Raw genomic sequence first — 14,407 nt, forward strand, 5'->3', positions numbered from 1 at the left:
CTTAAGACTAAAACTATCTGGGTTGTGGTAAAAACCTTTCCACTGGTGGACTAAACTTATCTGATCCAATTGTTTAGAACCCAATGTAATGATCAGGAGCCCTGCAAACCAACAGGAAGGGACTGCATCCATGGTCAGATATGCTCCATGGCAATTGAGTGTTTTAAACTTCTGGATCCATCTCTGACCTTTATAATCATTTTATAATCAGAGGCCATCATTTTGATAACAGGCCAATAGGCAGATTATGTCTTTTTTTAAACTGAGCTAACAAGAAACCATGTGACCTTGAATTAGGGAAGCACTAAATTCATAATTTGTTATTATAAATGCAGGAGACTTTTCCCCCAAATTTTGAGGGTCCTATGATATTTATGTACATCCCCCATAGCTTCTAATTATGCAACTAGGCAGTATGATTACCAAATTCAAGCCATTTCTAATTTGCTGTGTTCCTTGTTAAGTTCTTATTTTTATTACTAACACTGGGCTTATATGTTCATTATCGCTAGGCTTTACGGATGATAAAAGAGAGGGCTGGAACGGTCACCACCTTCGTCCCTTCTATTCCCACATTCCTCCATCTCAGTGTCTCTCTGTTGCTAGGAAACGAGTTTTCAAATGAGGATGCAGCAGGACGGCCAGAAGCGCGTATTCCAGGGTTCCGCCTACCTATGTTGTGCGCATGCGTTTCCCATGGATTAGTGCGTGGAAGTGCATATCCTATTGGGCACGCCGCCTTTTTTTTGGAGCGCGTTCTCGGATTTTTTTTTAATTATAGTTACGCGCAGGGCGCGCTCCCGAGGATCGCTTCACCATTCCATCTCTCCGCAGTGTAGCGGGGCTCCAAAAGGAGGAGGATGTGGTGAAAAAGATGGCGGAGCTGCAGATGCTGCTGGAGGAAGAGATTCCGGGCGGCCGGCGGGCCCTGCTGGACAGCTACACAAACCTAGAGAGGGTGGCCGACTACTGCGAGAACAATTACATACAGGTCCGACTTTTTAGAGCTGTGAATGTGATGTAGCGCTAGACAGGGGCAAGGGAATACTGGACTGGGCTTCTCGTACACCGCCGATCTGCAGCTTTGTATAGATGTGATTGCGGTCTATGTCCCGGCATCTCTAGTTAGGCTTTCCTATATAGAGGGAGGGATGCTGGGACTTACAGAGAAATGACTAGTGAAATGCAGTGTGATGATCCTGAGTATAATGAAAGCACCGTGATGGGCAGGCACGTTGGGATATGCACGCACATTATAGTGTAATAATCCCACTCTTCACCCTATTGCAATATTGACCCTTACGGGTAGCTGTGCAAGCCTTGCTGTCACGTCACCATGTATTTATATATAGCATCACGTGGCACACACCACTCTTCCTACAGGCAGGGGGGGAGATGTTATTACTGCATTTTCTATAGCAAATGACATCATATTATGTGGGAATGTGCAGTAAAAATGTAAGATTGAGGCAATTGAGGTTGAGTGTAAAGAGTGCAATCTTAAACCTCCTATAATTGCCAAAATGGCCAGTATCAATATTGAGCCATAGGTTGCCCCCCAAGAATAGGTTACTTTGCTTCAAATCCACCCCCCCCCATTCACCAGTCACATGGTTCATTCAGTCAGGAGCATTATACTGGAATACACCTACACTTTATGGGCTGTTGGGTTATTCCAGACATGTCCACTATGCCAACTATGTGTGTGATGTTAGGAAGCTACTAAGCAATTGGTGAGATTCAAAATATCTTGGTTATGTTACCATTTAGTGTACAGTTGTAAAGAAAATGAACCTGCATACCTGTTCTGTAGGTAAGAGCTGGCTATAAGCAGTAAGTGCAGTGTATCAGAGCTGAGCCTATACTCCTGCCTATGGAATATGTAGGTTTTCTCTTTCCTTGTTTTGGGCTGCATGCCCTGACCCCCCATGTCACACGTTTATTAAAGCTGATTCTTAGGCTGTTAATTTTTCACACAGACACCAATGTATATTTTTCAGTCATGGAATACATTATTTGTCATATTGTGAAATGCTTATCTTTCATATATATATTTAATTGTAGTTTTATGGAGTAGAACACTGATGAAATGGTATGGGCTTTATATACAGTTATGCAGTGACTGCCCTAGGGTTTCATTACCACAGGGAGCATGTAATTAATGTGTGAGACATCCCTGATTTGTCCCTTTTTTATTAATTATGCAGGTTTACATTAGGAAATGCATCTTACGTTTCCCATGACACATATGTGCTTAGCTGTTAAAAACTCTTGTGGAGCGTCTGCATACTGCTTGGAAGGTTAATTACAACTATGTGGTGGTTTGATGTGGCTGTTTCCTTTCTGACTACCAAAAGGAGATGAAGCACACTTTACTCCTTCCAACACTCAGTTGAATGGGAAGCAGTTACACTTCCAATTGCTTAGAGGGGTCGTTCACCTTTGAGTTAATTTTTAGTATGATGTAGAGAGTAATATTCTGAGACAATTTGCAATTGGTCTTTTTTTATTATTTGTAGTTCAGCAGTTTTCCAGTTTGGAGCTTTAGCAGTTATCTGGTTGCTAGGGTGTAACTTACCTTAGCAACCAGGGTGATGTTTGAATTAGAGACTGATATATAAAGAGGAGAGGACCTGAATCAGTGACCCCCATTTAAAAGTTGCCAAGACTTACAAGAAGAAAGCAAACAATTCAAGAACTATAAAAAATAGTTTTTTTCTATGTTGAGTTTTGGCATCTGTTCCTTTCAGTAAATAACTAATAATAACTTGTATAGGCACAACACTTGCACCTTAGTATGTCTTACAGAGCCACAATGATCAAATAGATTGATGTATATTCATTTCATCTGTTGATTTCAGAAGTTCTTGAAAATGAAATAAAAATTAAAGAAATCGGATTGGTTAAATCGAAACCTGTTATCCAGAAAATTCTGAATTATGGCAAGTTCATCCCCTTAGAATCCATTATAAGCAAATAGTGCTTGATCCTGACTAAGCCACAAATCCATATTGGTGGCAAAACAATTCTTTTGGGTTTATTTTGGGCTTTAATTATTTTTAGCAAACATAAGGTGTGGTGATCTAAATTATGGAAAGACCCCTTATCTAGAAAACCCCATGTCCTAAGCATAATAGATTCACTATCTGTAATACTTAGTTTTGGTTTGTTTTTTTGCCGATTCAGTAAATCACGTTATCATGTTGATCTTGACTCAAAACGGAATTGCAAATGTAAATGTGCTAAAACTACAAAAAGTAAAATGCTTAGAATTGACCCAATAATGAATGATGTATTATATATGTATTAATGACCTAATATTGCCAGCATTGGGCTTAAATTTTTTAATATAGAAGGTTTGGAAAGTTGTTTAAACCTGGAATAGTGAGTGGGATTTTTTTTTGTCTGTGTTGTTGGTTTCTTATTCATACATTTACCTATGACTGGTAAGAAGATTTAATTTAAGACAGGTTTGGGAGCTGGCTGAATTTTCTCATTTTTGGGATTTGCTAGAACCAGTTGAAAATTTACTGGCCAAATAGCAAAAATACATTTTTTTTGCTCTAGAACCTTAACATTTTAACAGAAAAACTTCAGTTCATATTTTAATTTGTTTATTAGGGTTCTGGTTTAGTCCAAATATTTATGTGAAGTATTATGTATGTATGCCTCCCTGCTATAAAGCTATGGTGTTGACATCCCTCATGTAATATTTTAGTGCAAACCAACAGGGAGTTAATAGCTGTGTTCACCATATTCTGCTGCAATGACCTGTAGGGGTTTCAGTGTAAATCCAATGAGAATGTGCAATAAAAAGAAAATGAGAATTGATTTCTACTTATTATCATCTCAAAAGAATTAGCATAAAATTCATGTTCAGGAATACTTCCTTTGGTGAATAAGAAAGAAATAAGGAATATTTTATTAAGTGATTAAATAAAAATGTAGGTGCCATTTTTATTATTTGTGCATCATAGTAATAAATATGTTGAATTAGGGCTAAATTTCTTCTACCTGGATTCATTCATTTATTTTTTCTATTTGTGAATTTAGCCTAAGAACTATAGCACCCTGCTGTTACAGCTTTTAATTTTAGATTTAAACAGGTCACCTACAAAAGAATTGCCCTTTGTGCTTTCAGTTAAATATTTAATTGATTTAAAAAAAAAAAAAAATTTTAATTGCGGGCATGTACATGATTTATTTTGTGTTGTGCTCAGTGTAGAGCTGCAGTAGTTGAAGATGAAAAGACCATTTTATTTTATTCTTGTTTATCACTGTCATTGAGTGGTTTTGCACTGCAATTCACTGTTGGCCTGTTTGGAGAATAAAAATAACTAGGAGAACACGCAATGCAGCTGTGTGCAATATGTATGCCTTTTAGCCTTCCTGTGGAAACATTTTTGTGTCTGTACTGGCAGTTGTTGTAATTGGTGTTTAATTCATGAGATGGCTTACCATATTGTTCTCCAGAAAAAAAATGCAAAATTAGTACAGGGCATTGCTTTAGTTTTAACACATGAGCTACTCCATGTGATCATCTTTATCAAATATCACATTATGATTTTTCTGGCTTTTTCTTGTCCATTTGAATTGTACTCATGTATTCCAATTATTAACATTTCCTTGGTATTTCTTCAAGTTTCCGTGTAAAATGTTAATGTTTTTCTCACCTATCAAAGCCTTTGCCATTTACCACACTGACTTGCAAGGTTTAAGGAAAACTATACTTTCATAATAAATATTTCCAATGGTACATACTAATAAAGAGTTTTTATGCAAATGCTTTATTTAGATTAAGCAGGGTTTTACATATGAGCTGTTTTATGCAATATATTTTTATAGGGTCATTGTTCAGGGGTATCAGTTTCTATTAATGCAGTTGAAATCTATTATTTCCTATGACAGAATACATACCCAAACTAATTCAATTAGAACAAATTAATTTATATGTCAAAATAGAACAACATTGCTTTTTTAACTCAATATAGGTCTACTGGGCGACTTTAAAAATTAGTTAATATTTTCTGTGTCGTTAACCGCTAGGAAATCTGAAAAATAAATATAAATAAGAAAGTGATTGCCGATCAACAGCAGTCCAGCTCACCCACCACAGTGACCTGTGAAAAGGGGTTCAACAAGACCAGGGCCCACCAAGTTTTTTATTTTCCAGTACATTGTTAGGCCAGTCCAACCTTGAATTCACAGTACCTCAATATCCCACTTTGGGTGACAGTGTGCATATGCTGTTTGCTGTTCACCAAGATGGCTACTGGAAATAGAAGCGACACAGCTAAAGGTGGTGGTCAATGCTGTCAAGCAGCTCTGTAGTATGTACATGCTATAGGGACACAGATAAGTTGGGGCAAGTGTCAGTGATTTAAAAGGTGGGCACTGCTGCTAAAACTAAACGTTTGCCAGGGAGGCTTTACTTTTCCTTTAAATAAAGATTTATACAATATATACAATAAATATTCATGAAGCTAAAACTATCATAATACTGCAAATGTGAGGTAAAACCTTTTTATATATAAGATTGTATAAATTAGGGGCAGATTTACTAAAAATTTGATTTTTTTTTTTTTGTTTCTTAGAAACTCACTTAAACTCCTGAGAGTTTTTTGGTTAAAAAAATCCATCTATGATGTTTTTATTAATAGTCAATTTGTAAGTTGATCTGCAAACTTACAAAATGTTTGGGAAAAGATTTCTCAAAAAAATCTGAGAATTTCGGTGCAGGATTGGAGAATATATTGGCATTTCTTGAAAACATTGTGAAATTTAAATGGATGTTCATTTCCATGAAACTTCTTTATTTTTCCTAAACAGGGAAGTGCTCCAGCGCCCATTTCAGGAGCACTGGCATTCATTCTTAGTAAACAATGATGGGATTAACTTCCCCTTGAAGCTGTGTGAAATAGAAAACAATAATACATTTACTTCCCCTTAAAAATGTGTCAAGGACCGGCTGTCACGGACTATTCTAATTCCTTACTATTGAAAGCCTCCATAGGACACAATGGTTCTCAGTAGCTAAAACCTGGTGTGCTTTTTGTCAGTCTAAAAAAATCAGTTTTATAAATCTTGAAAATTTGTGGGTTTAAAATAAATAAATAAATAAAAATCTTGAGTTTTTCAAGAAAAAAAACAAAACAATCGTATAATGCCAAAAAACACACAGAAAAATCCCCAAAAAACAAACAAAATTTTTTTCAAGAGAAACCTTAGTAAATGGGTCCATTATTGTTTAATTTGTATTTTACTTGTTTATAAGAGTGTTAATAAAGCTTTTTGTAGAAACTTGTGTTGAGGTGTGAAATAAAGACTGGAGGGAAAAAACAAAGCAAATCAAAAGATCTTGGAATGGATCTGACAGAGTTACACCGAATTTGACTCTATTTTGAAAATCCTGGGAAAAATGTCATTTAAAATATTTAAAAGACAGTTTCTGTAAACTGAAAAGTGGTGGTTGAGTTTGAATGTATGCAGATTTCTATTTGTAAATATGGAGAAACTGTTTTACCCCAAAATTGGAGCAAGAAATATTATAGAAGTTAAAGGAATGCCACATTCACAAAAGCCTTAATCCATTTCTTAAATTTGGTGGATTTAAGTTCAATTGGCAGTTCCATTTTTTTTTTGTTGAAAAAACTAATTTTGGCAAAAGTGGCATAAAAATCCCTGTTTTTCAGACAATTTTAAATTTGTTGAGTAAGTTCTGGCAAAAATGAACATTTTACTCCAATTTAACTCCAAATTCGCCTTAATTCCTTAACACCAAATTCACTTTTGTGAATCTCCCCCTAATTGTGCCTCTGAGTTAATATTGACTTAATTCTAGATATATTACACAATTGTTTCATTGTTTTTGTCCTTCTTACAACAAAAAGTAGTAGTGTATGTCATTAAGCAACTTATAGTCATATTCTCTGATTTTAACGGCTACAAATATGACCCATCCCTGTACTGTAGTTTAAATGTTATGACCAAGCAAGGAAACAGTGATTGCAAAAACATTGTTGAATGAAAGATCAGGATAATTTAGCAAGACACAGCTTCCCTCTGGTGCCCAATACCTCACTGCCACCAAAAATGAGAATCTGGTGTTGAGGTGAATCCACACTGGGTGTCTAAAATATATGAGTCACACAAAAGGAAAGATTCATCAATTATAAACTTTTGTGAGGCTTGTCTCAGGGCTAAGCTTTTTGGTATGTTTCTCAGAACTTTGAAAACTTGGACAATATGACCTGAACCAGCACCTGCCAAAGCTGAACTGTCTGGTTCAAAACAGAAAGGTGGTAAACCTAAAGTAAAATAGAATAGATAACTAGAGTTCTCTGGAAGCTCCAATGCATGTTTATCTCTTGTCCTTCCCTTTTTTCCATGATGACCTTCACGTGCTTGATGTGATGATTTGTGAAAGGATGAATCATAACCCTGGAAGACAGAGAAGCTTGGCAAAAGATTTCAAGACACATCACTTAAAAAAGACATTGACACATCCTGCATCTCATTTCTGGCTTTGTGTGTGCTTCACTCTAATTCTCTCTCAGACTTTATTGCTTGTAGCTGATACAGTGAAAGGAGGCTATAAATGATACACATTATCTGCCAGTGCAGGGGATCTTAAGTATTGGGAAATTCTCATCAAATTGTTTTGTTTACTTTGAAGCAGGGCATTATACTTTTGGGTACATTTTCCAATAATTTATTCCATTGATTATGTTGGATACTGGTTCCAATAATTGATTCCATTGATTATGTTCTTATTTGCACCAGTCTTCAGTAAAATGTCTGGAGCTTTTATAGGGTACAATTTCTGTAAAGCACATTCATGGATCCCTCAGAATATTTGTTTTAATATAGATGTACATGGCTCTGTGACTTCATAAATGTAGGAATTAGCAAACTACACCTGACTATTAAAAAAGTTCAACTATTATTTGGGACTGAACCCTTGATGATTGTTGTTTATTGCTGGTTGTAGAAGTATACATGGTTTTTCTGTAGTACAGAAAGTTCTGAATTATGGAAAGGCAATCTCCCATTGATTCCATTTTAATCAAATAATTCACATTTTTAAAAATGATTTCCTTTTTCACTCTAATAATAAAACAGTACCTTGTACTTGATCACAACTGAGATAAAATTAATCCTTATTGGAGCCAAAACAATCCTACTTTTTAATTACTGGTTAAGTAATTTCATTAGCAGACTTAAAGAAGAAAGAAAGGTAAAAACTAAGTAAGCTTTATCAGAAAGGTCTATGTAAATACAGCCATACGCACTCAAAGAAACGCTGCACTGAGTTCTCTGTCAAAAGATTTGTTGTGTCTGTTTTCCTCTGCCAGAGACATGCAGCTCCCGGCTCTCTCCGCTCCCCTGCTCCCCCCTCCCTCAAGAAAGCTAAGAACTCGCTCCCCCCTCCCTTAGCAATGTGGATCTGAGCCAATCATCAGGAAGTTTCCTTATAGTGTTACTAACTGAGCATGTACACCGGTCTGGGTCTCGGTGCAGGAGCAAGGCATTACGGGAACTTTCTTTACAGAGCTCAGCGTTTTTTCTTTCTGTTTGGCTTCTGATCATCTGAACAGGTGAAATATGGGGAGACTTAAGGGCACTATTGAGATAACTGAAGGTATGCCTGCAGCTTGAGATTAACTCTTTATTAGCCTTTCCTTCTCCTTTAAGGTAGGATTTCTAAATTACGGAAAGACCCCTTATCCGGAAAACCCCAGGTCCTGAGCATTCTGGACAATGGGTCCCATACCTGTATTCCATTGCCTCGCCACAAATCCAGGCCTGGCCCCGAGCCTGCCTAACCTGCGGGTTTCAGGCTCGTCTGCACATCACTAATGCTCACCAACAGCAATATGAGCCATCGGAGTGAGGGCGGCATGGGGGCATCACAGTGGCTTGGTGAGCAGCACTTCTTGCATCTCTGGGGTCCTGAGTTTAATCCCAGCCAGGACCCTATATTTAATGAGTTTGTATGTTCTCTATATGTGTGGGTTTCCTCAAGGTACAGGTATGGGATCCCTTATCCAGAAACCCATTATCCAAAAAGTTCTGAAATACAGAAACGCCAAATCCCATAGACTCCATTATAAGCAAATAATTCTAATTTTTAAAAATTATAAAACTGTACCTTGTACTTGATTCTATCTAAGATATAGTTAATCCTTATTGGAGGCAAAACAATCCTATCGGGTTTATTCAATATTTTATGATTTTTAGCAGACTTAAGTTATGCAGATACAAATTACAGAAAGATCCTTTATCCGGAAAACCCAGGTCCCAAGCATTCTGGATAACAGGTCCCATACCTGTACTACCATTTCCTCCCAGACTCCCAAAACATACAGGAGAATTAATTGGCTTTAGGTTAAAATGACCATAGTGTATGTGAATGTGATGGGGACCTTAGATTGTAAGCCCCTCTGGTACAAGGACTGATTTGAATGATGCATAATCTCTGTGAAGCGCTGCGAAAATAATAATGTCAAAATCAAACCTGCCTGATCAACATTTGCCCGATATTGGTCTGGAAGGCCCGTCAGAGGGCTCCATACACAAGAAGATAACATACTGAATTGTTCTGATGGTCCCAAATCAGCATCTTAAATCTGCCAGTGTATGGCCAACAGTTACAAATATCTGTAATGCAGACACAGACACTCTTATCTTTTTGGATTCTTTTGCTTTCTCGGCCTGGCGTGATTCTCACATCGCCTATAACTTTGGAAAGTGGCCCTATAGAAAAACCCAAGCTAAAAAGGCAGCGCAGTGCAGCAGCTTACCTAGGTGCCATCTTCAGTTCATTAGAAAATACTTCAGGTCTCACTGCCGATACCCTGCATGCGCAGTTGGGCTTAGGCGGGAATCGGCCCCAACTGTGCATGCTCAAGCAGGATCTGTGTCAGCGGTGACACATGAAACATTTTCTAATGAACGAAAGATGGCACCCAGGTACACTGCTGCAGGGCAGTTAAGGGGGCTTTTGTATGGGGCGGGGTAGTTCTCCTTTAAGGAGCCATTTAATTCTGGCACTTTTATATAAATAGAAGTACAAATAGATAACCTGTGATAAGTGTGTTTATGAGGCTTGTATTGTTATAATGTGGGAAGATATAATTATGAGAATAAATGGAGACAGCAGGGGAGCTTTATTTATTAGAAGATAATGGTAAAGGTCAAATACTTGGGCCAACTAGGTATTGTATTTTAAGGTGGCCATACACCAGATATCGGTTGTACATTTAAATGCGATCTAAAACTAACATTCAAAATGAAATTGTACGTATACATTTAAATATGATCTAAAACTAACATTCAAAATGAAATTGTAGGATAAAGCCCTTAAAATACAAATCGGAGGATGTTCTGAACATGAAACAGTTGGCAGACACCAATTGCATGAAAGTGAATTCCATTTTAGGTCTCCCAAGGATATTGTCCGATTTTCATGCACAGATTTTATCGTTTCCCAACTGAAATGTTCTAACCTGGCCGATCGCCTAAACGACCGATCGCCATGGTCCGAAAATCATAGGCCTTTTGGGCCGTACAGTACTTGTCTTTTCTTTGTTTCACATGTTCAGGCCAGCAGAAAGAAGAGGACAAATTTGGGAGGGTGAATAAGTTAATGACTGAGATTGTGCTTTACTGACTTGACCCTTTACTAAATAGTACCTTTTACTGAATAGTACCAATGGGTTTTTAAAGGACAAGAGTGCTTCCCAGTATAGAAAATAGTGTTAGCCATTAGAAACCCAGTGAGTTTCCATCTTGTTTAAGAAAATATACTTCATACTTAAATTTACATGCATTAAACTAAATACACACATACACACAAATTTACTACATAGAGCAAGTATATACCTATACTACTACTTTTCGATAATGCAACAGAATGTCCGCACAGATGAACATCAGGTAATTAGCAGTTATCGCAACATTTTTTTGTGGTACTTTGTAATCATGAGAGGAATTCAAGCTGTATTCAAGTTCATTTTTGACTATAGGGCATTGTCAATGTGTCTTTGTACACATTTATAGCAGCAGATATTTCCCTTCATCATACACTGGACCCTTGCTTTGCTTTGATTTTGGTTGTTTTATAGAGTCAGTTTTTACTTAACTTCTATGTAATATTATTTTAAATGTACAAGATGCATTCTCTGGTTAATAAAACTGAATTACATCATACAGATGCACTAATGTCTTCGTATGTGCTTAGTCTCCAGACAAGCAGAGAGCCCTAGAAGAAACCAAAGCCTATACAACACAGTCTCTAGCTAGCGTGGCTTATCTGATCAACACCTTAGCCAACAATGTCCTTCAGATGTTGGATATACAGGCTTCACAGCTTAGACGAATGGAGTCATCCATCAATCATATTTCACAGGTAAGAAATAACTTTTTTTTATAATTGTTGTAATATAGTTGTCTGCTAATTTAGATGACTATTTCTTTGTATCTTGTTTCTTTAACTCATTGGGTGGCATGGTTATCTGGTTTCATCTGTCACATATTGCTATATCTTAGGTCAGGGGCTCACAGAGCGGATTGTCATTTTCTCCACCTGCGGACAAACCACTCTATGTGCCCCTGGCCTTAGGGTGCTTACACAAGTTGCTTCATCATCCAGTGCGAGATCTTTCCCGCAGGCGTTGAAGCACCAACAATATATGCCCCTTTGCATTCATTGGAATAGCCACATATTATATGTGGTCATTCCAACAAATGTGAATGTGCAGGTATTGTCAGGTGCTTTGTTGCTTATGTGGGAGGAGATTTTCCATGGGGCGACTAAGCACCCCGTATATCAGGGCCCTTAGGCTTGTGCTGCTCTGGGCTGTTTCACTGCCTGTGTGTAAGTGCAGACCCGAGAAACAGCCACTCCACTTGCATCCTCCCTTTCCTGTGTCTGCACCCAGAGGCACTGCTTCATCTTGCAGACACATGGAACAGATATGCTTATGACTTTCAGAGAAAGCTTGAGGGAGGGAAATCATTGTTATGCCTATGTGATTAAGGGTAAAGGAGTATATGGTAACTGTGAATTGCATCTGTATGAGGCTATATATAATGAGGCTGTTTAATTTGTAATTATTCTGGTTTTTAGACTGTGGACATTCATAAAGAAAAAGTAGCTAGAAGAGAAATTGGAATTTTGACGACCAACAAAAACACCTCTAGAACACACAAAATAATTGCTCCTGCCAACTTGGAGCGACCAGTCCGTTATATTCGTAAACCTATTGATTACACAATTCTTGATGACACTGGACATGGAGTGAAGGTAGAACATGCTTGTAAAAATTCTATTCTATTCTATACTTAAATATATTCCTGTTTGTATGTGTTCAACGTATACTATATACATAATGGGTTTTAATTAGGGGAAAACATTTTGTCTTACACTAGAGAATTTGGCACACATTGCATGATTGTAAGAAACATACACAATTTCTTTTTGGGTTTTGTATATGATTTAATATCTCTTAAACATAGGGCACAGTTTAACTTTATTCAGCATTCATACATACACATACATTTTGATGTGAGTGGGATATTTATTTTTGGTCATGCTGGGCTATTTTCTGTTAAAATACCCGTACCCGAAATAATTCTTGAGTAGCATTTGTTGGGTGAACTTATGCAGCTTTAGCTGTACACACATCACTTTGTCAATAGGCACTTAAAGGAATACTGTCAGGGAAAAACATGCTTTTTTTCAAAATGCATCAGTTAATAGAGCTTCTCCAGCAGAATCCTGCATTGAAATCTGTTTTTCAAAAACACAAACAGATTCTTTTAATATTTAATTTTGAAATTTCACATGGGGCTAGCCATATTCTTCATTTCCCAGAGTGCCACAGCCACCTGAAGAAAATACTAAGCAACTTTACAGTATACATTCATTTCTGATTTTCAGTTGTTCTAAAGTTATTTTTAAATGTGTTAAAAAATAAAAGCTGTGTTTGCCCTTTTCTGCACTGCTAGTTCTAACTGTTTAAACAGTGTAGCAGAAGCCATATCTCTTCCAGCCAAGACTCTGATTCCCACAATGCCTTGGGTACAGCTTTCCAGTTTGTTAATCATCTGGCCTCTTCTACATTGTTTTAAGGCTCAGAACCAAAAGGGCAGAGGTTAGAAATGGACAAATACAAATACTGTTTTCAGTATTAGTGAATATTATGTGTGTGTAGTAAACATGCCATTTTACTATTTCTTGTACAGTTCATAATACATTTTGCCTGTAACACATTGCTTTGCATTATGTTGTGTATGTACCAAAGGTGTAACTTGCTTCTGTTTTCTTTATTCTCATTTCTTGTTAGAACCAACTAACTTTTCAATTTGCTTTCATTTGCTTCATTTGTGCAATAAGTGGTTGCTTAGATTTAAGGTAAGAAGTTTTGGGGATCAAATACATATTATGTACTAAGAGATTATTATACATAGGGAATGTTGACCACGCTGTATTTCGTATAAATTTACCTTGCTTTTGTTAATGGAAACAATATTGTCATTCAGCTGGACACGGAATCCTAAAAACTTAATCTTCCATAAAAGAGTTTGTCCTTAATAATTGCATATTTAGATTTAAGAAAAATGAAAATTTACATCATCTGTGAGCAAAAAGTAGTCCTATGTTAATGCTCCCCTTTCCTGATGGCCTGCATTGCCAGCAGTTATGACCTTACGGTTGGCCTGAGGGACAAACTATTGGATTAGCCTGATACTGCCCTACTCACCAAATGAGAGGATCTATAGGCATGTGGCCAGCTTTATACTCATATTTGCCTATAGATAATGTGTGTGTTAAATAAATATATGCTGAAAAACTACCTGTGGGGAACTAATAAAATAAGATAATGAATAAAGCTTTATGAAGAATTGTACTATTCCTGAGGTTATATTTTTCTAAAAAAAAGATAAGCAGGTCTAACCTACCTTACTTTACCTGAGTATTACCTTATCTCAGTCAGATTCACTAGCTGGTGGTGGATCCAAGAGGTTTTACAATGTATAATAATATAATATTATATGAATTATAATATAATTTTTTATGGTTTCAGTATCCGCTTAGGAGTTACATTGCATTTGTGTTCTTTAATTAACACAATGAAGAATCATCAGTTGAAAAAGACAAATTAATTTTAGAGTAGATTAATAATATATTTCAGATAAGTTTGTAAACAAGATTCTTCCTCAAATCTGTCCCATGCAATATGATGCCCGATGTGCGGTTATAGCTTGCCACTTTGCCACTCAGGGGTTTGGATTTTTTCTGCTAACTTTTCATTATGGTGCATGAGAAGTTTTGCTAGAGCAGCGGATGTGTGTGTGATTCTGCTTACCTCTGGTTTCCTAATGAAAAGCTCAACAAAATAGC

The 14,407-nt window shown here is 36.9% G+C and overlaps 1 protein-coding gene across 14 annotated transcripts in view; it reads left to right on the forward strand.

Moving 5' to 3' along the window:
- Positions 1 to 673: 673 nt before the first annotated feature.
- abi2 (abl-interactor 2) overlaps positions 674 to 14,407 on the forward strand; it is a 37,731-nt gene continuing 23,997 nt past the window's right edge. For 7 of the 14 annotated variants that reach the window (XM_031892648.1, XM_031892654.1, XM_031892649.1 and 4 more), the window contains exons 1-4: positions 674 to 991; positions 11,243 to 11,410; positions 12,131 to 12,307; positions 13,400 to 13,417. In XM_031892648.1, the coding sequence (XP_031748508.1) occupies positions 875 to 991; positions 11,243 to 11,410; positions 12,131 to 12,307; positions 13,400 to 13,417 (480 nt within the window). In that variant the 5' untranslated portion in view covers positions 674 to 874. The remainder of the gene's footprint in view (positions 992 to 11,242; positions 11,411 to 12,130; positions 12,308 to 13,399; positions 13,418 to 14,407) is intronic. The other 7 variants (XM_031892657.1, XM_031892658.1, XM_031892652.1 and 4 more) reach the window with 2 other exon arrangements.

This window comes from Xenopus tropicalis, chromosome 9 (genome assembly GCF_000004195.4).
Source record: "Xenopus tropicalis strain Nigerian chromosome 9, UCB_Xtro_10.0, whole genome shotgun sequence".
Classification (NCBI taxonomy): domain Eukaryota; kingdom Metazoa; phylum Chordata; class Amphibia; order Anura; family Pipidae; genus Xenopus; species Xenopus tropicalis.